The sequence below is a fragment of the Chiloscyllium plagiosum genome, unplaced genomic scaffold (genome assembly GCF_037043375.1).
Source record: "Chiloscyllium plagiosum isolate Xiang-an unplaced genomic scaffold, Cpla_swu_hap1 HiC_scaffold_52, whole genome shotgun sequence".
Taxonomy (NCBI): domain Eukaryota; kingdom Metazoa; phylum Chordata; class Chondrichthyes; order Orectolobiformes; family Hemiscylliidae; genus Chiloscyllium; species Chiloscyllium plagiosum.
The window spans coordinates 1,334,952-1,360,808 of record NW_028270190.1 but is presented as its reverse complement, the minus strand read 5'-3'; the positions used below and the strand labels follow the sequence as shown (position 1 = coordinate 1,360,808).

General features: G+C 45.2%; 1 protein-coding gene across 1 annotated transcript; it reads left to right on the top strand.

Annotated features, from left to right (window-relative positions):
• The first annotated feature begins 433 nt into the window (after positions 1-433).
• LOC122546481 (procathepsin L-like) lies at positions 434-25,857 on the top strand. Its single transcript, XM_087985413.1, has 6 exons — positions 434-552; positions 5,824-6,003; positions 14,273-14,491; positions 20,588-20,753; positions 22,974-23,076; positions 25,469-25,857. Exons 1-6 carry the CDS (start codon positions 451-453, stop codon positions 25,566-25,568), a joined length of 870 nt encoding a protein of 289 aa, XP_087841539.1. The 5' UTR covers positions 434-450; the 3' UTR covers positions 25,569-25,857.

The following is a 25,857-nucleotide window of genomic DNA, read 5'->3' as shown; positions in this document are numbered from 1 at the left end:
GGTATGTACATGCACAGTAATTGCCCATGTATTGGCCTCGGTTTCTTCGCAAGGATGTGGCTTATTGAATTCCCTGCCTGCCACTGGCGTAACCTTACTTCAGACAGGGACACGTGGTAGTAGAGAGAACGTATCTATTGTCAACGTCATTCATGACGTTCGATTAAACCATCCTCTTGTTCAGCTATTTTATTCTTAATTCACTTTCAGCATGCATCTCTCAGACTGGCAGCTCGACAGGTTTTGCTAGGGGTGCGTTATTTTGAGTCAGGTGAGGGGAACCTGATTAATCATTTTCAGATCTGGATGGGAGGATGGACCCTGACAGCAAAATGTTATTTCAGGTTTCACAAGAGGATTTTTAATGCTCCTGTATAATTTTATGAATGAAAGATGCTGCAGCCTGATTATATTCATCTCTTTATTCAGGATGAGGAGAGCTACAGGAGAATGATATGGGAGGACAATATGAGATACATCGAACAACACAACATCGAACACTCATTGGGAAAACGTACATCTAAAGTGGGAATGAACAAATTTGCAGCTCTGGTATGTACAGGATGTATCATCTGGGATCTATTTGACGCTGGTCATTGTGAAATTGTGAAGCTATATAATTATGAAGTTATATTCAGCTACAGGAGCAGCACTTGGACATTTGGTCCTCCACGCTGACTCACTCATTCAGTACACTCAATGACTGATCTCACTTTACTCCAAATTGTTGGTTCCTTCCTTCTCATTCTCGGTTTCCTTAACCCGTAACTCCTCTGGAAATCAAAAACATCTCTCTCAAATTTGGATATATTCAATGACTCAAGTCTCCATTTCTCTCTGCGGAAGAGAACTCTAATGACTAACAATCCCCTGATTCGATAATTTCTGCTCACTTGCACGATCAGATTCTGTACAACTAAATTGCATTAAACAACACTGGCTGGCTTGAGCTCCCTCTATGGACGGCAGTCACACAATGGATACACCTCTATGTTGTTGAGTCTTCACAGACGGTGTCCATTATGACGTCTGGAAGCAGGAGTTGCATTCTGTACTGTGGTAGCTGCTCTCTTCGGCAACAATATTCTTCTTGAGTCTGCTGGATCTCTGGCTCCGCCCTACCTGTCGCTGACTGAACTTTATCTCACAGCAGTTAAACTAACCTGCATTCCAAACAAATTGAAGTACATGATCCTGCCCTCTATTTTTGCTCCTCAGGACAGTTGGTCATTTCCCCTATTCTTGGCATGTCAAAGAAATGTGACTAATGACATCAGCATTACACCAGCATTCCATGAATTGAAAATAAATTAATTGAATTGAATTGGATTGAATTGAACTGAGCTGAACTGAACTGAACTGAACTGAATTGAATTGAAGCGAATTGAAATTAATGTGACGTGTACTGAGGCACAGTGAAAAGCTTTGTCTTGCGAACAATACAGGCAGATCACAGAGTTAAGTCGCATAGATAAGTAAATAATACCTACACTGTCTACGTCAGGCCTTGGTTCTGTACTCATCTTTCCCATCAAGAAAATCATCCTCTCATCATTAGCCCTGTCAATCTCCCTCGAATCTTATTTGTTTCAGTATGATCAGCACTCATTCTCCTCAACTTTATTGTGGAGTGGGCCCAGTCTGTCAAAATGTTTCTCTTGTGATAACCCTCTTCTTCGTAGGAATAGTTTTGATTAACCTGCTTCAAATTTCCTTCCAAATATTCCTCCGTAACGAGTGAAATTAATGCTCATCACAGTGCCTTCTGTGTTTGTCCAATCGCAACAAGACTTCCCCACTTTGATACTGTCTTTGCTCTGCATTAAAGACAAATATTTGTTTTGCCTCTTTAATAACTTGCTGGACCGATGTGCACACAAATGTTAATAAGTGAACAAAGAGACAAAACTTTTTTTTTACCACAGGAAAGCCGATATATTGTGTGCACTTGGAATTTTAAAAGACATGTCATGCAGTGCCACATCAGCTGTTGCTAAACAAAATAACAGCTTATGGTTTAGTGCGTAATATATTGGCATTGGTAGAGGATATGTTCGCTAAAAAAGAAACAGAGAATGGGTTGGTAGAAAGTGAAGACAGAAATAATCCTATTTTTCTTCTGGGATGGAGGGGAACAACTGCACCAAAGATTGTCTAGCGAGTAAAGACTAATCAGGTTGGGACTTTACTGAATGGGGATGGAAATGTGTTGCTGGAGAAGCGCAGCAGGTCAGGCAGCATCTAGGGAACAGGAGAATCGACGTTTCGGGCATTAGCCCTTCTTCAGGAATGAGGAAAGTTTGTCCAGCAGGCTAAGATAAAAGATAGGGAGGAGGGACTTGGGGGAGGGGCGTCAGAAATGTGATAGGTGGAAAAAGGTCAAGGTGAGGGTGATAGGACAGATTGGGGTGGGGGCGGAGAGGTCGGGAAGAAGATTGCAGGTTAGGGAGGCGGTGCTGAATTTGATGGATTTGACTGAGACAGGCTGGGGGAAGGGGAAATGAGGAAACTGGTGAAAATCCGAGTTCATCCCTTGTGGTTGGAGGGTTCCTAGCCGGAAGATGAGGCGTTCTTCCTCCAACCGTCGTTTCGCTGTGGTCTGACGATGGAGGAGTCCAAAGACCTGCATATCCTTGGTGGAGTGGGAGGGGGAATTGAAATGTTGAGCTACAGGGTGGTTGGGTTGGTTGGTCCGGGTGTCCCAGAGGTGTTCCCTGAAACGCTCCGCAAGTAGGCGGCCTGTCTCCCCAATATAGAGGAGGCCACATCGGGTACAGAGGATGCAATAGATGATATGTGTGGAGGTACAGGTGAATCTGTGGCGGATATGGAAGTTTCCTTTGGAACTTCCATATCCCTCCCCTCTCACCTCCCTCCAAGGCCCCAAAGGAAACTTCCATATCCGCCACAGATTCACCTGTACCTCGACACATATCATCTATTGCATCCTCTGTACCCGATGTGGCCTCCTCTATATTGGGGAGACAGGCCGCCTACTTGCTGAGCGTTTCAGAGAACACCTCTGGGACACCCGGACCAACCAACCCAACCACCCTGTAGCTCAACATTTCAATTCCCCCTCCCACTCCACCAAGGATATGCAGGTCCTTGGACTCCTCCATCGTCAGACCACAGCGAAACGACGGTTGGAGGAAGAACGCCTCATCTTCCGGCTAGGAACCCTCCAACCACAAGGGATGAACTCGGATTTCACCAGTTTCCTCATTTCCCCTCCCCCCAGCCTGTCTCAGTCAAATCCATCAAATTCAGCACCGCCTCCCTAACCTGCAATCTTCTTCCCGACCTCTCCGCCCCCACCCCAATCTGTCCTATCACCCTCACCTTGACCTTTTTCCACCTATCACATTTCCGACGCCCCTCCCACAAGTCCCTCCTCCCTATCTTTTATCTTAGCCTGCTGGACAAACTTTCCTCATTCCTGAAGAAGGGCTAATGCCCGAAACGTCGAATCTCCTGTTCCCTAGATGCTGCCTGACCTGCTGCGCTTCTCCAGCAACACATTTCCATCTCTGATCTCCAGCATCTGCAGACCTCATTTTCTCTTCAAAGACTTTACTGAATGGGGTTTATAAGAATGACAGGTGATCCCTTTGAAATTTATATGTTCTTACTGGGTTTGACAGAGTGAGTGCACAGATGATGTTGACGCGAATGAGAGAGGCTCGGAATTGACATAATCGAATCACAATAACAGCGTTTTGAAATCGAGATGTGGAGGAAATCCTTCTGTCTGAGGCCTGAATGTCTTTGCAGGAAGATAGGATAGTGAAGAAAGCGTTTGTTATGCCCCCTATATTTGTCATGTTATTGAATACAGGTGTTGGGATGTCATGTTGCTGTTGTGAGGACATTGGTTCGGCCACTGTTGGTATATTGCGTGCAAGTCTGGTCTCAATCCACTCGGAAAGATGTTGTGAAACTTGAAAGGGTTCAGAAAAGATTTATCAGTATTTTGGCAGGACTGAGGATTTGAGCGATAGGGAGAGGCTGAACAAGTTGAGGTTGTGTGCTCTGCAGCATAAGACGTTATGCAGGTTTACAAAATTATGAGGTGCATGTATCGGATAATTAGACAAAGAAGTTCTTTTCCCTGGGATCGGGAATCCAGAACTAGAGGGCATAGGTTGAGGGTGAGAGGGAAATGATATAAAAGAGACCTAAGTGGCAACTTTTTCACACAGTGGGTGGTACGTGGATGGATCAAGCTTCCAGACCATATGGTGGAGGCTGGCACAATTGCAACATTTGAAGGGCATTTGCAATGGGTATATGAATAGGAAGGGTTTGGAGTGATACGGGTTGGGTGCTGGCAGGTGTGACTTGATTGGGTTGGGATATCTGGTCAGCATGGACAGGTTGGACCGAAGGTTTTGTTTCCATACTGTACATCTCTATGACACTAGGCCTCTCTGTATGACTAATCTGAGATAGATTCTTAAGCGGTAGGGGAATCAAGTGTTACAATGAAAATGAAGGAACGGGAACATGGGCAATTTTGGGTCAATCATAATGGAATGATGGAGCAAGGTGGAGGGGCCACTAGTCTACTCATGTTGCTATTTCCTATGTTCTTATGGGTGAGGAAACAATTGCGCAAACTGAGTAAGACAGCCTGTCAACGGCATTGAGAGGAGTCCTTAGGTAAGGATAAACACCCCAGTGGGTGGTGACACCAATGAACATGCAGTACAGGTGGAGAGCCTGGAAAATGGAATGGAATCTTTGCAGATAGCATGGTGTGAGGAGACGTAGTTCAACGTAACTGTGGGAGACAGTAGATAGTCTAGCCCTTAAATGGAAACATTAACATCAAGAAAGGAAATGAAGATTTTCAGAGATTCCAGGTGAAGTTGGGACAAGGGTGGAAATTCGAAGTAAAATTGATTACTATTTCTAATTCTGGGTGAGAGTAGGAAGCAACAATCAATGGATCAGAGACAGAACTTTGGCAGGGGTCAGAGTAGGACTGGAACAAGGCATGCTCCATATAGCCTGCAAAAATGCAGGCGCAACTCTGACTTTTGCATGTACCTAGGGCCCAGCTTATTACTCAGAGAATGGGACATATTCAATCCCCTTTCAAACCGACATATACCCCTCCCTACCCATCAAAAAGAGACACCAGATGATTCAATACCAGTCTGCAATCTCAGTTTGATATGTAGACATCCACTGTTCCGGATGATAAGTTCTGTGATGAAGGATAGCATCAAATCTGGTCCTTTTCTAACCATTCCAATCCAGTATCTTCATGAAAATGAACAATCTGAGTTTCGCATCTAAATCTAATGGTCCAAGGGCCATGAGGCCAACCCAAGGCCAACGTGTTATCCGGAAATCAGGTCAGGCCGGTGATGGAATTCGTAATCCTCCTGATTGGGAAGGTTCATCTCAAACACCAATAAACCACTCCAATCTGAGGTGACGTAACCTATCCTTCCATGATGAAATTGACCTGTCAGGTTTTAATGATCAGAGACGACAATCGAACTGATTCTTGCGAAATGAAACACACGTATAAAGCTCCTGCCATTTTGGTAATTGAACAATCGAACAGAGATATTTGAGCTGCTCGAGGTTTCTCACACAGCTTTATATTGGATTCGGACGAAATGGATGGTCACTTCTTTGCCTGCTGCTCATTTATTCAGTCAAAGATTAAACACGAGGAGCGAGTGCCCTCATTGCTTTCCCCCGCACTTCATGCTAAAGTCAGTGAATATGTAGAATGTAGCTCTCTTACGTTATTGACATAATCACCACTAAAAGTCAATCATTTCACCAATGTGTTTGAATTTTCAGACCAATGAAGAGTTCAATAAGCTCATGAATGGACTTCTCCGAATCGAAGCTGTTAACATGACTGAAATTGAAACTGATGAAAGAGATGAAAGTAGTGAATCTGAAGAAAGTCACATTGAATTGAGAACTGCAACTGTTGACTGGCGGAGAGAAGGATTAGTTACTCCAGTGAAAAACCAGGTAAAAATCAGAAAAAGCTCTCAAGATTATTAAGTGCAGACATTAATTTCTCAATAGGATTGGACATTATGATCAGCTTGTAGGAATTGTTAGGAAAGGCTCCGTTTCAGTAGATCATTTTTAACCTAAATTGCTTCTCCTGCTTTCTTGCTGCAGTTGTTTCCTGGTATTGGTTATGGTCAGGCAAGGGAGCATGGTATATGTATCAATGGTAACGTTCGTGCTTTTACTCATAATATCTATAGAAAGTTTACTTCAAAAACAAATTCAATGGTTAGATTAAATTGTAAAATTGAAGTCTACCAGTACAATTCCGATATAATAAATATAAGTTTAAATGTAAATTGGCACAACTCAACAATGGTAATGTTGTAAACTGCAATGCCAAGCTTCCTTGTGATACCATGTCCAGTCTTATTCAAAGAATATTCGATCAGAAGCTCGACACCCCAACTTTTAAAACCACGTCCACAGTTCACTTCTGTTGCGCCTTGTACCTCTCTCAATCATTCTCTCCAACCGGACAAGGCTGATCGACAGGAAGGCAGAGCCTGCTGGTAAGTACATGAAGTTTTGTGTACAAATGGGAGTTGTAAAAGATCGGATTAGACTGTAATTCTCTAAGTGTCAGTTGCATTGTATGTTTGGGAGGGATAACACCACGAGGCTCAGTGAGATTTCTCACTATCGTTGTAAAAACCATCTCGTTAGCTACGTCAATGCAGCTATAACATCCCGCATATCCGATTCGAGCCTAATCTTCCCACACATTATTCCCGGAAAAATTCAATAGATTCCTGATTAGTGCCCGATATCCTGGGAGCTGAGCCATCACAAAGAAGCTGCTGTGCACCCACATGAGCACGAGCATGGCAACGTTGCCCTGCTCAGATAGGAATGCTTTCGAACATGCCAGAGAATGGTACAGAAAAACTACCAACAGTGCCGTAAGAATGCTATGTGTCAGAATCTCTGTGACCACTCACCTTCTCCCTCCGACTCACTCTATCCCAGCCCCAGCACCCCCTCATACCCCGATTCATGCTGTCACTGACGTCTTCCTCATCTTAGATGGAAATGTGTTGCTGGAAAAGCGCAGCAGGTCAGGCAGCATCTAGGGAACAGGAGAATCGACGTTTCGGACATTAGCCCTTCTTCAGGAATGAGGAAAGTTGGTCCAGCAGGCTAAGATAAAAGATAGGGAGGAGGGACTTGGGGGAGGGGTGTCGGAAATGTGATAGGTAGAAAGAGGTCAAGGTGAGGGTGATAGGTCAGACTGGGGTGGGGGCGGAGAGGTCGGGAAGAAGATTGCAGGTTAGGAAAGCGGTGCTGAATTTGATGGATTTGACTGAGACAGGCTGGGGGGAGGGGAAATGAGGAAACTGGTGAAATCCGAGTTCATCCCTTGTGGTTGGAGGGTTCCTAGCCGGAAGATGAGGCGTTCTTCCTCCAACCGTCGTTTCGCTGTGGTCTGACGATGGAGGAGTCCAAAGACCTGCATATTCTTGGTGGAGTGGGAGGGGGAATTGAAATGTTGAGCTACAGGGTGGTTGGGTTGGTTGGGTCCGGTTGTCCCAGAGATGTTCCCTGAAACGCTCCGCAAGTAGGCGGCCAGTCTCCCCAATATAGAGGAGGCCACATCGGGTGCAAAGGATGCAATAGATGATATGTGTGGAGGTACAGGTGAATCTGTGGCGAATATGGAAGTTTCCTTTGGGGCCTTGGAGGGAGGTGAGGGGGGAGGTGTGGGCACAAGTCTTGCACCTCCTCCGGTTGCAGGGGAAGGTGCCGGGAGTGGAGGTTGGGTTGGTGGGGGGTGTGGATCTGACGAGGGAGTATCGGAGGGAGTGGTCTTTACGGAATGCTGATAGGGGAGGGGAGGGAAATATATCCTTGGTGGTGGGGTCCGTTTGGAGGTGGCGGAAATGGCGGCGGATGATGCTCTGTACATGGAGGTTAGTGGGGTGGTAGGTGAGGACCAGTGGGGTTCTGTCCTGGTGGCGGTTGGAGGGGCGGGGTTCAAGGGCGGAGGATCGGGAAGTGGAAGAGATGCGGTGGAGGGCATCGTCGACCACGTCGGGGGGGGGGGGGGGGGGGGGGAAATTGCGGTCCTTGAAGAAGGAGGCCATCTGGGATGTGCGTTTTTGGAACTGGTCCTCCTGGGAGCAGATGCGGCGGAGTCGAAGGAATTGGGAGAATGGGATGGCGTTTTTACAGGGGGCAGGATGGGAGGAGGTGTAGTCCAGGTAGCTGTGGGAGTCGGTTGGTTTGTAGTAGATGTCCGTGTTGATTCGGTCGCCTGAGATAGAAATAGAAAGGTCGAGGAAGGGGAGGGAGGAATCTGAGACTGTCCAGGTGAATTTGAGGTCGGGGTGGAAGGTGTTGGTAAAGTGGATGAACTGTTCAACCTCCTCGTGGGAGCACGAGGCGGCGCCGATACAGTCATCGATGTAGCGGAGGAAAAGGTGGGGGGTGGGGCCTGTGTAGTTGCGGAAGATCCGCGACCTCAAATTCACCTGGACAGTCTCAGATTCCTCCCTCCCCTTCCTCGACCTTTCTATTTCTATCTCAGGCGTCCACCCCGACCTCAAATTCACCTGGACAGTCTCAGATTCCTCCCTCCCCTTCCTCGACCTTTCTATTTCTATCTCAGCCACCTCCCGCTTCTACCTCCATTCCAAAATCCACAAATCTGACTGCCCCGGCCGACCCATTGTCTCCGCCTGCTCCTGCCCCACCGAACTCATCTCCGCATACCTTGACACCGTCCTGTCCCCCTTAGTCCAAGAACTCCCCACCTACGTTCGGGACACCACCCATGCCCTCCACCTGCTCCATGATTTTCGCTTCCCCGGTCCCCAACGCCTTATTTTCACCATGGACATCCAGTCCCTGTACACCTTCATCCCCCATCACGAAGGACTCAAAGCCCTCCGCTTCTTTCTTTCCGCCGTACCGACCAGTACCCTTCCACAGACACCCTCCTTCGACTGACTGAACTGGTCCTCACCCTGAACAACTTCTCTTTCCAATCCTCCCACTTCCTCCAAACGAAAGGAGTAACCATGGGCACCCGCATGGGCCCCAGCTATGCCTGCCTCTTCGTTGGATATGTGGAACAATCCATCTTCCGCAACTACACTGGCCCCACCCCCCACCTTTTCCTCCGCTACATCGATGACTGTATCGGCGCCGCCTCGTGCTCCCACGAGGAGGTTGAACAGTTCATCCACTTCACCAACACCTTCCACCCCGACCTCAAATTCACCTGGACAGTCTCAGATTCCTCCCTCCCCTTCCTCGACCTTTCTATTTCTATCTCAGGGGACCGAATCCACACGGACATCTACTACAAACCAACCGACTCCCACAGCTACCTGGACTACACCTCCTCCCATCCTGCCCCCTGTAAAAACGCCATCCCATTCTCCCAATTCCTTCGACTCCGCCGCACCTGCTCCGAGGAGGACCAGTTCCAAAAACGCACATCCCAGATGGCCTCCTTCTTCAAGGACCGCAATTTTCCCCCCTGACGTGTTCGACGATGCCCTCCACTGCATCTCTTCCACTTCCCGATCCTCCGCCCTTGAACCCCGCCCCTCCAACCGCCACCAGGACAGAACCCCACTGGTCCTCACCTACCACCCCACTAACCTCCATGTACAGCGCATCATCCGCCGCCATTTCCGCCACCTCCAAACGGACCCCACCACCAAGGATATATTTCCCTCCCCTCCCCTATCAGCATTCCGTAAAGACCACTCCCTCCGTGACACCCTCGTCAGATCCACACCCCCCACCAACCCAACCTCCACTCCCGGCACCTTCCCCTGCAACCGGAGGAGGTGCAAGACTTGCGCCCACACCTCCCCCCTCACCTCCCTCCAAGGCCCCAAAGGAAACTTCCATATCCGCCACAGATTCACCTGTACCTCCACACATATCATCTATTGCATCCTTTGCACCCGATGTGGCCTCCTCTATATTGGGGAGACTGGCCGCCTACTTGCGGAGCGTTTCAGGGAACACCTCTGGGACACCCGGACCAACCAACCCAACCACCCTGTAGCTCAACATTTCAATTCCCCCTCCCACTCCACCAAGGATATGCAGGTCTTTGGACTCCTGCATCGTCAGACCACAGCGAAACGACGGTTGGAGGAAGAACGCCTCATCTTCCGGCTAGGAACCCTCCAACCACAAGGGATGAACTCGGATTTCACCAGTTTCCTCATTTCCCCTCCCCCCAGCCTGTCTCAGTCAAATCCATCAAATTCAGCACCGCCTTCCTAACCTGCAATCTTCTTCCCGACCTCTCCGCCCCCACCCCAGTCTGACCTATCACCCTCACCTTGACCTCTTTCCACCTATCACATTTCTGACGCCCCTCCCCCAAGTCCCTCCTCCCTATCTTTTATCTTAGCCTGCTGGACCAACTTTCCTCATTCCTGAAGAAGGGCTAATGCCCGAAACGTCGATTCTCCTGTTCCCTAGATGCTGCCTGACCTGCTGCGCTTTTCCAGCAACACATTTCCATCTCTGATCTCCAGCATCTGCAGACCTCACTTTCTCCTCTTCCTCATCTTCCAAACCAACATCGCATCGGCATTTCCACTTCACTACCTTGGAATACCTCCCGCCATGTACCAACACCAAGAACCATGCAAAACTTAAATCTCTCACTCAATCCTTCCCTTTCTGTCATTCCAGGAGAAGAGAGAACACTGGAGGACAGAAACCTCTTGGATTGGTGGAGAGGTGTCTGACACCAGATTCCTCAACCTGTGAGGAGTAACTCTTGTTTCTAACAAGAAAACATGATACACCCACATTCCACTAAGCGAGAAAATACCATTCTTCACTCCTTTGTTAGCACTCTGTCAGTCTCATTAATTCTTCAGTGTATCTTTGCATTGGTCCCAGAAACTTCTGTCTCTCGTGTTCTGCCGGTTCTGTCACCATCTACTGTAGCTCCGCAGGGTAAGAAGACACCTCCTCGTTCTCTGAGCATGAAAGTATTGCGGCCTCAGATGAAATATCAGTAAGGCTGCGTCCAGCACACACCACCAGCTTCCTGGGAATGTGAGCTATTGAGGGTGTGGGAGCACAGTCTGGTAAGCATCTCACTGTGTCATTTGTCACAGAACTCAGAGGGCTGCCAGCGACCCGGGACGGGCAGAAGAGACCCTATGGTGTCGGCAAATATCTACATGTACCAGGGAGCAGCAGATGCAGCAGACAGGGATATACACTTGAAAGACGACAGGGATGCAGATACATTATGGGGACCCAGATATCCCAATCAATGAATCATCTAACCTCCAAGAACAGTTTCGCAGTGGCCATGGAGAAGCAGGCCCAGCAACCTCAGCCTCTGCTGGCCATGGGCACAAAGCTGTAACCCATCGACCACTGCTCCACGGGCGTGTAGTCGAGGTGCCACTTTGTAATCACAAGTAATAGGGACAGTGCCTTGCTGGAGGAGGAAGCACACACAGGTCACACCGAAGACCCAGACTCAAGATGTCATAGAAGTGGCTGAGCCTCCACCTGCAAACTGCTGCCCAGTTCTGCTCAGCATTGTCAGAGCTCCCTCACCCCCGCCAGACAGAAATGCTGCGAGGCTGACTGAACAAACCACTGCAGGGCTTACAGGCAGCAACAATGAGTCCGATCCTTCCTGCCCAACACAGTAACCGGTATTCATTAAATCTGAGACAACGAAGGAAAGGGAGGTTTAGTGGCAAGCGTGACAAACCTCGTACGTTATTTGATCCTTTTCGATAAGTGGTATCAGCTTGACCTTCCACTTGGCTGTTTCCCTCTCGGTGGAGAGAAGGCTTAATATAACTGCAGCACCATGATGCCTAACGACATGGTCACATAGGATCAATGTGTGTACTGAGAGCCTGGTGTCATATGTGGAAGGAAGAGGAACAAGGTTTGCCGAGGTAAGGCTGAGCTGCAAATACCGTCATACCTCATCCAACAAATTTATGGAATCCCTTCCCATCCAAGATTCATTTTATTCACCATTGCATATAGTGTTATCACCCATCCTCGCTCACAACTGCAATCTCCCAGACCTCTCAACGCACAGCCCTCAGAGATGAAGAATTGCAAAATCTTCTTCCTGTGACAACAGTCCCCAATCCCCGAACTGGTCACTTTGTAGCCAAAGGACTGTTGAAACCAAGTCTCTGGATTGCATATGCAAAGACAACTACCCACCGCACCCCCCCCCCCTCACCCCCCCGCCCCCGCACCAGACTATGGTCGATCCCTGGACTGGGGACCAGCAAATGCCAGATGGCAAAGTTCATGGGCAAGGCCCATACAACAGGAGCCTGTGCATCTTGCCCTGAGATGCTATTTGGTCTGATCGAACACCATAGTCGTTTGTAACCAATCGGAAACAGCGTTCATCCTGTCCCTCTCTGACAGCCATGCCATGTTCCCTTGATAGCCAATGCATTTTGTGAATTTGTCAAGAGAGGAAATTGAATAATGAGACAAGTTTTGCTATTAAGAAGACTTTTCATAATAAAATAGTCCTCTTTCATGTCAATGCTTCAAGTTGTTGGTCACTGCTGTAGAAATCAGATCAGTCCTCCTGGGAATAACCCTAAGGACGCTGCTTGGCCCAAACACTGTCCCTGCCAGGCACTCAGCTCCAGTGTGGACCAGCTAGCGGAAAATTCTCTGACATCTTCAAACTCTCTCTTCTACACGCTGAAGTCCCAACCTGCTTCAAGAAGACCACCATCATCTTCGTAAGCGAGGAAACAAAACTCATGCATTGTTCCTTCATGACGACCGACCAGTGGCCTGAGCACAATAATCATGAAGTGCTTCGAGAAGCTGGTGAGGGTCCACATCAACTCCATTCTCCAAGACTGCCTCGGTCACTTAAAATTTGCCTTTTAAAATAACAGGTCCACAGTGGGTGAAATATCTCTCGCCCTGCATACCTGGAACTTCTGGACAAGGACACTTTTGTCAGACTCCTGCTCATTGACTACCCCTCTGCCTTCAACACTCTTATCCTCTCCACATTGAACTCAAAACCCTGTGACATTTGTTATGATTTTATCCTCTGCAACTGGATCCGCAGCTGTCTGACCCACAGATACCAGTCATTGAAGATAGGCAACTGCACCTTCTCCCGAATAACCTTCACCACTTGCGTCCCCCAAATAATGAGTGCTCAACCAGTTACTGTACTCCCTTTTCACCCACGAATCCCGAACGAACACCATCTATACGTTCACTGACGACAGCACTGTAACAGGAGGGAAATTTGACAACGATGAATGAAAAGACAGAAGGGAGATAGAGAGATCATTGACGTGGTGCAATGAGAATAGCTTCTCTCTCTCTCTCAATTTTGGTAAAATTAAATAGCATATAATTGACTTCAGAAGGAAAGGAGAACAACACGCTTCCATCTACATCAATGGGAATGAGGTTGAGAGAATGGAAAATGTCAAATTTCCTCGACTGACCATAATGGACAATATACAACAACGCCTCTTCTTCCTCAGAGAGCTCAGGAATTTTGGCATGTGCACAAGGACCCTCACTAACTTCGACAGTTGCACCTTTGAGCGCATACTGTCTGGGTCCAGAAGGCCATGTATGGCAACTGCGAAGCTCAGTATCATAACAAACTACTAAAGGTTGTGTGCGCAGCCCAGGCCATTATGGAATCGAATACTCTATCAATGAACTCCACTTACACATCCCGCTGCCACGAAACGGCAGGCAACATCACCAAGGACCTAACTCACCCCGGTAATGTACTCCTTACATGCATTCCGTCAGGTAGAAGACACTGAAGCTTGAACACATCCACCAGCAGGTGCAGGAACAGCTTTTCCCCAGCTGTTCTTAGACGGATATGAGACTCTCTTGTTCAAATCATACTGATCTTGCTGACATTGAATTTGCCTTGTGCCCACTCTCTGCAATGTAACATTTTTCCAAGTCTTTTTTGATCTCTTCATCCTCGCATACTATCATGTGCCTATATTGCTCATAAACAAAGGGTTTCACTGTTGTTCGCGACACGTGACAATACATAAATCAAATCAAATCCGAACCTAGGCACACCGATATTCACAGATTCCGTGTAATTGTGAGAAAGTTGAACAAACATTTAGACTAAGAACATTAGTGTGAGACTATGTTCCATATGAATGTAGATGCAAACTGGATATCGTTTTTAGATCAATATGATTAAATGTGGTTATATTTCTGTCAACACTAGGGTCAATGTCATTCTGACTGGGCTTTCAGTGCAACTGGTGGTATAGAAGGACAGTGGGCAAAAAGGCATGGAAAACTGGTTTCTCTCAGTGAACAGAATCTGATTGATTGTAGAATAGGACCTATTGGATGCTCTGGTTTAACCGTATTGAGCGCCTTTGATCTCGTGATTGAACTTCAAGGCATCAACTCTGCTGAAACTTACCCTTACATAGGAAAGGTAAATCCCCAAGACTTTAAGTAAGATTGTGGTGGAGTCGGGATTCATTCTCATTTCGTTTTATTTTATTCCTTCTCTCCTGTCTGCGTTCGCTTGTAAGTTTTCTTGGAGTTTATTTTAATTACCTCTTGGTGAAGAGCAGCGAAACCTGTGAGTGCGTCGAGCAGCATGGACTCACAACGGAGATAGCCGAGAGAGTTTGGGTTCCTGATGGCTCCTGTCCTGACGCTAATTCATGGCTGCTCAGGCGGTGATGAGTCTCGGTCCCTGGCAGTGCCCATATCCAGTACAGTTTCGTGCAGGCAACAGATGAGATCTGTTTTTGTTCATGGCAATATCTGTATCTATCATAGATTCACAAAATTAGCTGTGCAGGTGAGTCTGGGATTTTGGCAGCATGAGCATCCAGCACAGAGTCATGGAGGTAGGGTGCCAGTGGGTCAGTTTTCTGTCAGTGTCTGTATCCAGCAGAGGTTCATGGAGGCAAAGCGGAGGTGAGTTTTGTTTCCGATGAGTATATGTATCCAGCTCAGATTCATGGAGGCAGAAAAGGTGAGTTTGGTTTACTGTCATTACTGCATCCATCATAGATTAATTGAGGCAGAGCGAAGATTAGTTTGGGTTCTGTCAGTAGCGCTATCCAGCGCAGATTCATGGAGAGAGGGGAAAGGTTTATTCGGGTTCCTGTCATGATCTGTATCAAGCACAGATTCATGGAGATTGGGAGAAGGTGAGTTTGGGTTCCTGTCAGTGCAGGTCACCATCACAGATTCATGGAGGCAGCAATGGAGGTTAGGCCCAGTACAAGATCCGGCAGCAACTGCAGTGACATTAGTTAGCGATATCTAAAGCAGCCTCGTGGTAACAACAGAATCGTGTTTGGACCAATGTCATGCCCAGCAGCATCAGTGGCATCTACTTTGCTGAGGTACATCAAGACCTCTTTGTGACCAAGGCATCAGCGGAGTCAAGATGCTGCCAAAGATTGGGCGATTTTCATTCCGACGGTGATAGAGAGGGGACACATGCCTGACCAGCATGTCCATGATGGAGCACTTAGCAAGGACTATATAATCTTTCAGCACGCCCAGTCATCTCAACCTTATCTTGGAATGCTCTCCTACATCTTGACACAACACCTCGTACCCTCAGACAATCTGTCTGAGGAGTTAAGAGTGCTTCCATTTCTGTGAATTAATGCTCACCATTCCCACAGTTCAAAGATGTGGAGGTTAGGGGATTGTCTATGTTAAGCTAACCATAGTGCGCAGGGAATTATAGGTTAGGTGTGTAAGCCATGGGAGACGCAGGGTTACAGGGATAAGGTAGGGCCGAATGGGCACTTTCTACACTCTGGGGATTCTCTGATACTGTGAGTTAGCATGTGGATGTGACGTTCAGCTGAATCAATGGAACATTCAGCAAGTTCTGTCCTTCAGACAGGTAGGTACGCCATCCACTATAACAGTTAACGTTAACACTATAACACAGCGAAGGACAGATCTGAAGAGTCAGGAATAAAGGTAATTATTTTAGTCTGTCTGATTCTCCCATTTGCCCCATCGGGCTGGTCAGTCACTCTAATATAAGCTGCAATTTTACATGAAAAGGAACAACTTACGTTTGGAGTATGAGCTATAAGAAGTTATAAACGTTTGATGAGAAATCTTCAAATTATGTGCTCATGTCGTTGGTAGGTCTGTGTGTAAATATGGTCCTTTGTTAAGAGAGGTGTTTACTCTTTAGAAATATCATTTACCGTGCAACGTGCTGGGTTGACATTTGGCATATTGTGTGTAATTGAGAAACTTGGCTTGAATCTATACTCAGGAGACGTTTTTGCGTAAGTTGCTTTACGGTTGATGTTGTTACTCCAGAAGCTGTTGTTGTCTTTCTACATGTAACAATTGCCCCGAGTATTGGATTTGATTGGGATCAGACTCTTGCGTGCAAATCCCAGCTCTTTGTCTCAGTGTCACACAGTTTCAGCTTGTTCTTCAGTTCATTCTTCAAGTCCTTACCCCAGCTCTTCCACACTCTCATGCCTGATCTTATTGTAGATGACTTGTGCGTTATTATCCAGGACAGCTGTTGCTTTTGTTTTGGGTTTGTGACAACACTGTTTAATTGTTCCTGTGGTAATCTGAGGCCATGCAGAGTTTAAGTTCATTGTCTGCCCATCCACTCTGCTCTCCAAAATCCAGCGTTTCATTGGCCAAATAAACAACTGAATGAAAGAAACACTCTCTTCATATGACAGGCGTACGTGATCTGGTGACTGGGCATCACTCTAAACTAAACCTATTCTCTGGCTATGTTTTATGGAGGTGATGGCCTCTCACTCACTGGCTGGTGAGTCAACATTAACAGAGTCTCCTCTTTTCATGAAGCCCTAGTGTACGTATTGTCACTCGGGCACTGAGCTCGACAAGAGAAGGGCTTTGCACAAATGACAGCGCCAAGGAGTGGTCATTACCAGCCAGAGGCCAGTGGCCCTGCTTAACAGGAAGGCAGTAACATTTAGTACAACAACAACCTGAAGGCTGTTATTGATCTTGGGTAACAGACCAACAGTAAGTGATTGAGTGAGAGGAGGGGAGGTAACGATCACAACACAGCTTTGTGTAGGGGTGTGTTTGGCTGGGGTGGGGTGTGGTGCAGTAAGGTCACATATCAGCAGGTGTCCCCTTCCTCAACTGGTACTTGATATTTCCCGACCCCTAAATCTACAAGCAATGCTGAACACATTTGCATGTCGTTGTCCTCTCATGTTGAGCACCTCATTCACCCCTGAATGAATTATATTGGCATTGGGATCAGAACTGCTCAGTATTATAAATTGCCAATTTGGCAGCCTCAGTTTGGACTCCAGCACGAATACTCGGCTTGTGATTCATTACATTTTTAGTCCCTAATTTACACTCCACATTTGGGGAAACGACATGATCTCAAGAGTTAAAGTGAGAATGACACCCCTTTCCATCAAGGCCTGACGTGACATCAAGGAGCCCAAGAAAATATGGAGTGAATGGGAATTGGAAGAAAAGGTTCCTTTAGTTGTAATTATATCGAACACACTGGAAGGTGTTTGCAGTTATTTGATATCTTTCTGCTCAGGACATGTCGATCGGCGTTCCTGAGTGTAGCCTTTTTGGTACAGCCATCTTCAGCTGCTTCGTCACTGGCCTTCTATCCAAAAGGAACGCAGAGGGAATATCTACACGATTGTCAGCACTATTTGAATTTATCACATTTTGAAGAAATCTGTGTCCAATGCGGCAAAGTGTGGACAATATCTCCACTTGCGAAGAGAAATGACAAATAACATTCTCACCAGACAAGTGCCAGACAATGACATAATCCAACATGGGAGAGAATTTAACCATTACTGAATCGCACACTATCAACATCTCTTTTTCTATTGTACTCATGAGAGAGAGGGATCTTGATGTTAGAGAGAATACTGGGGAAGAGCTTAATAGGCTTGAGCAGATTGATGTTAAGAATGTGGATATGGTGGAAATTCTGGAAAGCATGTGTATCATTCAATCTCGAGGGTCGGATCAGATGTATTCACATTTCCTACAAGAAGTGAGGAATGAGATTGCTGCACCTCTGGCAATGATCTTTGAATCCAACCTCTCCATAGTAGTTCTTCATGTTTGGAGGGAGGCATTTATTGTACTTCTCTTCAGGGAAGTAAATAGAGAAAAAACCTGGAAATTATTGTCTCGGTAGGTTTACGTCTGTGGTCAGCTAGGCACTGAATAATGTTCGCAGATATAGGATTTTGGATTGTTTGGAGAAAGATTTTTGATTAAGGATTGTTGTTTTTTTATAAATGGCTTGGATAAAGAAGTGGAAGGTAACCAGAGACGTTTACCCAGGAAAAAGGCTGTCAGGAGAGGTCATACGTTTATGTTCCCTGGAGAAAGTAAAGGGAAGATATCAGAGGTAGGTTATTTCCGCAAAGAGTTTTTGATGCGTCGACTGCACTGCTAGCTTTGGTAGTAAAGTTAGAGACATTAAGAACATTTAAGCGATTGCTGGTCAAGCACATGCACGGCAGCAATTTCAGAGGTGTGTATTTAGGTTGATCTTAGATTAAGATAAATGTTTGGCACAACATTGGGGTCCGAAGGGCCTGCACTGTGCTGCACTGATCTATGTTTTGACACTGAGTAGGTTTGACACCATCCAGGACATTCACTCCATTTGTCTGGCATCAAATCCACAAATATTAATTCCCTCCAATATCATCACAAAGTGATAGCAGTATATACAATCCACAAGCTACAGCTGTGAAGTTGACCAATGGACTGTAGACAGAAACTTCCAAACCGAAGACCACTTCTGCCAAGGACCGTAGTAGATACAGTTAACACCACTCCCTGCAACATCCCCTCTAATCACTCACCATTCCTGCTCAGAAATTTATTGTCATTCCGTCACCGACTTTGGGTCAAAAGCCTTGAACTCCCTCTCGAACAGAATAGTACCGATCAAAAATTCTGCAAATGTTCTGGAAGGCAGCTCATCACACCTTCTCCAAGCCAAGTTTGAATGAACGCTGACACAGAATGCCACAACTACATTTTAATCCAGTTTGGAATTAAATCTCGGTGTATGTGGCAATTCCTCCTGCTACACACACCCACCCATTTCGATATCACTCCCAGTATCAATCTCACCCCAGAGTTGGCATCATGTTCTGCCCTGTGTCCTGAAACTAAAGTAACTGCAACATTGGTAAGAAGTAATTGAAAATCATTGACCAGAATCTTCACTCCATCAGAGAGTAGCAAAGTCACCACATTTATAATTTTCCAATTTTCGTTTAAACACGGGCATCGAGACCATACTTAAGACAATCAATATACTCCATCATTTCCAACATGCAAGAAGTTCCAGAGAAGCCGAGGGCTGCAGGTGTATAATTCCTTGGAAGTAGAGCCGAGGATAGATAGGATGGTGAAGGAGGCAATTGGCACAGTTACCTTTATTGTTCAAAACATTGGTACAGGTATTGGGACGTCATATAGCAGCTGTACAGGACATTGGCGAGGCCACTTTTGTAAAACTGTACACACGTTTGGTTGCTCTGTTAAAGGGAGGATGTTGTTAACTTTCACAGGGTGCAGAAAATATTGACAAGGATGTTGCTGGGATTGGGTTTCAGTTATCGGGAGAGACTGAATAGTCTGGGGCTTTTCTCCAATCGGAGGAACAGAGGCTGAGGGGTGACATTATCAAGGTTTATAAAATCATGAAATACATGAATCGGGTGAAGAACAGAATGTTTTAGCCATGGGATCGGAGTCCAAACCTAGAGAGCAGAGCCTTAAGATGCAAGGGGAAATATTTGAATAGGTTCTGGGACTAATACATCTAATGATGTAATTATTGACGGTTTGGGAAACGTTTATCTGCATGTGAAGAATTTAATGCACTACTGTATGATCACAAGTTTCAGATGAGTCGACCGAAAACTGTGAAGAGGCTCAACTCTTTCTAATGTAGTTTCGGTATGAGCTAACTAGGTGGTGAGCCTGATTGGGATATTGAGTTGTCAAGGCAAAGTACTTTTTTTTTTAATTTTCTCACGTTTCAAGTCATTTGTAATACCATTGCTTGGCCTCACTGTAGAATTTTTCAAATACATTGAGCAATAAATATTAAGTTTGACTCAAGAAAACCCTATAAATGATCTGAGTTGTAACTGTCTCGCGCCGAGGATCATGTATGTATGGAATGACCTGCCTGAAGAAGTGGCGGAGGCTGGTACAATTACAAAATTAAAAAGGTACGGAGATGGGTATATGGATTGGAAGTGTTCAGGGCCAAGTGGTCGCAAATGGGACTACAATACGTCAGGATATGTGACCGGCGTGGACGAGTTGGAATAAACGGTTTGTTTTCATGCTAAGTCGCGCAAAATGTGCCTTTTTCTATACAAATAGTGAACAAATATCGCACAGGTTTGGGAAAATAATTTGGCTTTCAAAGTCGGAATGCAGAAAAGTGTCAAGCAAAGAAAAAATAGTTTTGTTATGATCTTAATGAGTATTCATTTTGAACATTTTATTTAAAATATAGCATGGACGCTGCTGCAAATTTCAGCCAGATAAAATTGCTGCTAAAATCACTGACTACAAATGGGTTTGGGGAGGCGAGGCAGCATTGGAACAAGCAGTGAGAGAGATAGGACCGATGTCTGTTGTGATTAATGCAAGTCTGAAATCCTTTCAACATTATAAAGGAGGTAAGTCGCAGAGCACTGGATGATGTCTTTGAACCAGATTATCGACTGTTCAAGAAAAGGTATTAGAAATCATACATCTGCAGACACATTTACTGTCACTATTTTGGTATTAATATTACTGCAAAGTTCACCATGGACCATGACCCTTACCCTTGTTCCTGCCTACACTCCCCCCGTGTTACATGCCGTCCAGTTCTGTCAGATATCATCGAGTTCAAGCTAGACCATGCTACAAGTTGAGCTCATGAATGGTAATGAGAAATGGACCTGCTCCCATTCAGAGTAATGCAAATAGCTCAAAATGTTGTGCTATAGCTAAGAGAACTGATAGTGAGGTGTAACTGTCCTGATGTGCACAAGTCAGCGTTTTATTAATTGTAAACTGAAGACGCTACACTCACTGTATCTGGATTAAGAGGAAGGGCGAGACCTTCGACTTGAAATCTCTTGGCGTCCTGCTGAGAGTCCTTCACTCTCTGCTCCACCTCTTCTCTCAGCAGCTGTTTCTATTCTGGTCTTGATCTCCTCTCGCGTGGCAACTCGAGATGACTTGCAAAGACGGTGTTCTGAACAGGGAGGTGGACGCCTGCACAGCTTCCTTTTGATGATGACACAGGTCGTCTCCATGTGCAGGACTATTCCCTATTGACTTCATCAACATTTCAAATCACAAAGCACTTCTACTGTACAACCCACAATTGGAGACAAACTGGAAAATACTGAATGCAGAGTGGAGCTCCTTCATCACTCCAGGTGTAGGATTTTGTAAGTTAACAGAATGTGTTAACACACATGGCAGAAACCCGATGTTTCACACGGTCAGACACCATGGTCAGTGTGTTCTGCAAATGTCTGGTAAATTATTTCGACATCGAAAGTAATCTCAGCAAGATACTATATCAATCATCGATATAAAAACAACAGCAAAAATTATAAAAAATGGAAGATTGTAATCAAGGTCGGACCTTCAATTGGAAAACAGAGAGTCTGTGATTGGGTGGAACAAGGAAATTAAATAAGAAAAGGGATGGTGGTCCAGTGCCAGCAGGAATGGAATGGAGACAATTAAAGAAAGTAAAGAAATGTATGCAGTAAGTTTCAGGGCCTGAGGGAGTGTTATTTTAAAAAAAGACCTCGGGGCCCACGTGCATAGTTCCATGATTTTGGAGTCACACGGAGACAGGGTAGTGAAAGCAGCATTCGTCAGTGCATTGAGTATATGCTTTGGGATGTCATGTTCCAGCTGCACAGAACATTGGTAAGGCCAGTTTTAGAAATTTATGTTAAAGTCTGAACTTTCTGCGATAAGAAACATTTTGTTAAATTTGAAAGGATCCAGAAAATATTTACAAGGACTTAGCAAGGGTTGAAGTATTTGAGGGTTTGAGTGACGCTGAATTGAGTCCAGCTTAGAGTTTTGCTGGAGAAGCACAGCAGGTCAGGCAGCATTTGAAGAGGACGAAAATTAAGTTTTGGGCAAAAGTCCTTCCTGATGAAGTCGATTTTCCTGCTCCTCAGATGCTGCCTGACCTGCTGTGCATTTCCAGCATAAGTCTAATCTGGACTCTGACCTCCAGCATCTGCAGTCCTCACTTTCGCCCGAGGCTGAGAAGGCTGCAGCCTTGTTCGCTGGTACGACAGAGACTGAAGGGTGAGCTTGTGGAGGTTCATAAACAATAATGGGTATGGGACGAATAAAGAGAAGGAGAGTCCAAAACTAGAGACCATACGTTTAAGGTGAGAAGGGAAAGATTTAAAAGTTATCTGAGGAGCAATGTTTTCACACAGAACATGGTACGTGTCTGGAATGAAATACCAGAGAAAGTGTGGAGAGTGATACAAATACAACATTAGAAAAGGCATCTGGATGGGTACATGAACAGGAATGGTTCACAGGGATATTGGCCAAGTGCTGGAAAATAGGACTAGATTGGTTGAGGATATGAGCTCAGCATGGACGATTTCGATCGAAGGATCGAAGCATTTCTCCGCTATAAAACTCTATGACTCTGAAGGATGTGCCGAGAGGCAGTGAGAATGGCAGAGGCGATGTCATTGGGAAACATTGATTAAAGTCAACAGATGTAATGGTGCGGAGTGAGGACGATCAATTTGAAGACAATTAGTAAAAACAGACATGTCAGTGTTCATTAATCAAAGCTAAATTAACACGAATTAAATATTTCACAGATAAACCATTTAATATGTGTCTCCTTACAGGAGTTTACTATGATGAAAATTGCAATGGATATGTAACCGATGAAGTGCTGGTGGTTGGTTTTGGAATTGAGGATGGAATGAACTATTGGCTGGTTAAAAACAGGTCCGCACTTTATGAAATAATAAACACCTGATCATAGACGGAGAAGGGACAGTGACATGGAATGAATTTCCTGTCTCTGTGCTGCAAACTGTGTATCTGTTCAGCGAGCACGTAACACTGTGTTTATCTGGAAGTGAAGGCTTAATGGTTGTGCTGTCTGAGATGATATCTAAAAAACCTGAGGCAGGTATTCCATCACCAAGTAACGCTGCACTTACAAGTGAACAGTTCGTGACTGAAGGATTGCTTCATACAGAGGAAGGCATCAGAGTGTCATTATCCCTGAATCACAACCATTTTTTAAACTTACCAGTACAAATTACAAACATACGGTTAAAATTAACAGCTATACACAACAAAAGACAATTTACTGGGGAAATAGGCGGCAAAGTCAGATCCCAAACCCAACTGTACAACCTGTTCACAGGGAAACAAGGACAAAGCTCGAATCACTTGTCACTAGAGCACTGATGGGATCAGATTAACAGCCTCAATTTTGGAACGTAGAACATAGAACTTTAAAGCCCAGTACATGCCTTTTAACACTCGATATTGTGCCGACCTGTGGAACCAATCTGAAGCCCATGTAACAAACACTATTCCATTCTCGTCCATATGCCTGACCAATGACCATTTAAATACTCTGAAATGTGGCAATACCTCTACTGTTGCAGGCAGAGTTCCAAGCCCCTATAACAATCTGAGGAAAGAAACTACCACTGACATTTGTCCAATATCTATCACTGTTGATTTTAAAGCCCTCCTGCCAGCCATCGCCATTCAAGGAAAAAAGCCACTCACTATTCAACCTATCAAATATTTTAATTGACTTTTGTGTCTCAATTAATTCACCTCTCAAACATTTTTCTAACGAAAACAGCCTTAACTCCCTCAGCTTTTCCTTTTAATATCTTCCTCCATAACTGGCGATTTCCTAGTAAATCTCATCTGAACCCGTTCCAAAGCATGCACATTCTTCCTGTAATATGGTGACCAGAACTGTGCACATTTCCCAGAATGTGGTTGCAACAGAGTTTAATCCGGCTTGAAGCATGATCTCCTATTTCCGAAACTTAATCCCCCTATCAATCAAAGCTAACACAGCATATGCCATCTCAATAACCCTATCAACCTGGGAGGCAACATTCAAACATCGATGTACCTCGACACCGAGATCTCTGTGCTCATCTACACAAGCACAAATCTGACTATTCGCCCATTACATTGGATTCCTACCAAACCGAATCATCTCACACTTTTCCGCGTTAAACTGCATTCGCCACCTTTCGTCATAGCTCTTCAGCTTATCTACTTATCTCTGCAATCCATACATACTCAGTAACTGTCCACAACTCCAACGAACTTAATGTCATCCGCATATTAATCGACCATCCTTCTGTGCTCTCATTCATTTATATAAAAATCGACTAAAAAAAGTGGATCCAAAACTGATCCTTGTAGTACTTAATTAGTAAGTGAACTCTAGAATGAATATTTTCCATCAACTACCACCGTCTGTCTCGTTTCAGCGATTTATTCCATGAGGCGTCGCTGGCTGCCGTTATTACAATCACGGCAGTCAGGCTTGGAAGAAGCAGTCACATCTTCAGGGCGAGATTGCATACAAAATGTTTGATGAAATAAGTCCTGTGGTTCGGGTGAATATACACACACAGAGACACACACACACACAGACACAGACACACACATACTGACACATACACACATTTCTACATGATTTCCCAGAGGAAAAAGTATGTGGGTGGCTTAAAAAAACATAGACATTGTTGTTTAATAAGGTAGATAGTATTACAGTGTAATGGGTGCTGGAATAGTTTGGTAAAGCTGGAAATGTGATTTGGGCAGGGTAACCGGATATGGAAGAAATTTTAAGGCCGAGGTATTGTTGCAGTTCAGGAGACACTGTGCCCAAATCAACTCATACTCTGCACAGATTATATCCTGTAGCAGGCAATCTCAGAACGATGATAGTAAAAAAAAACTCTGAGAAAATCTCCTCCTCCATACGGCAAGAAGGAAATCTCCAGGAGGCCATCTATAAAGCTCTCACTCGTCCCTATTCACTTTCCCCTTCATATCTACTCCAGCTGCAGACCTATCCCTGATAAGGATCTCACCTCATGCCATTTTAAATGTTGTAGTAAGTCCATACGTACTGTACAGATCAGCAATTGATTTAAAAGAAAACAATTGACTCTTTCCAGCCTGATGCAACTTATTCTTTACAACTCATTATCTAGCTCAGTAATTCCAGAATTCAGTCCCTAAAATAATTCCAATTGTATACCAGAGTTAAAACAGATGCTTCTCCAAACATGTCTCTTTTATTAGCGTTTTGATTCCAACACCAATGGATTTTCTTATTTTCCAGCTGGGGAATAGACTGGGGTGAAGACGGGTACATCAAAATTGCTAAGGATAGAGGGAATCACTGTGGAATTGCCAGTTTTGTGCGGTACCCTGTCGTGTAACGAGCCAACTGATAAGACAGAGCTTCATCAATCCCAGCTGAATGAAAATCCGGACTATTTCTGTTAATGCTGACTCATTCAAGGACATTGTTTAATTGTCTGCTGCAAATTTAAAAAGTGAAATAATAACGATTTTTGCACATTTCTATCGCTTCATATAAAACCAATGGCATTGTCTGATTGATACATATAGCCACTGTAAATGATAGAGTGAATACATTCTCCAGCTTGTCGAAGACAATAATCTGCATGTACTGCTGATGTCCAACAATATAATAAAGGCTGCCAG

What these genes read in the sequence shown, in the direction of transcription:
- LOC122546481 (XM_087985413.1), top strand. Translation starts at nt 451, where the DNA reads ATGATATGGGAGGACAATATGAGATACATCGAACAACACAACATCGAA. An exon ending in CTTTCAACATTATAAAGGAG is followed by an intron (nt 20,754 to 22,973) that starts GTAAGTCGCAGA and finishes GTCTCCTTACAG; the next exon opens with GAGTTTACTATGATGAAAAT. An exon ending in TATTGGCTGGTTAAAAACAG is followed by an intron (nt 23,077 to 25,468) that starts GTCCGCACTTTA and finishes CTTATTTTCCAG; the next exon opens with CTGGGGAATAGACTGGGGTG.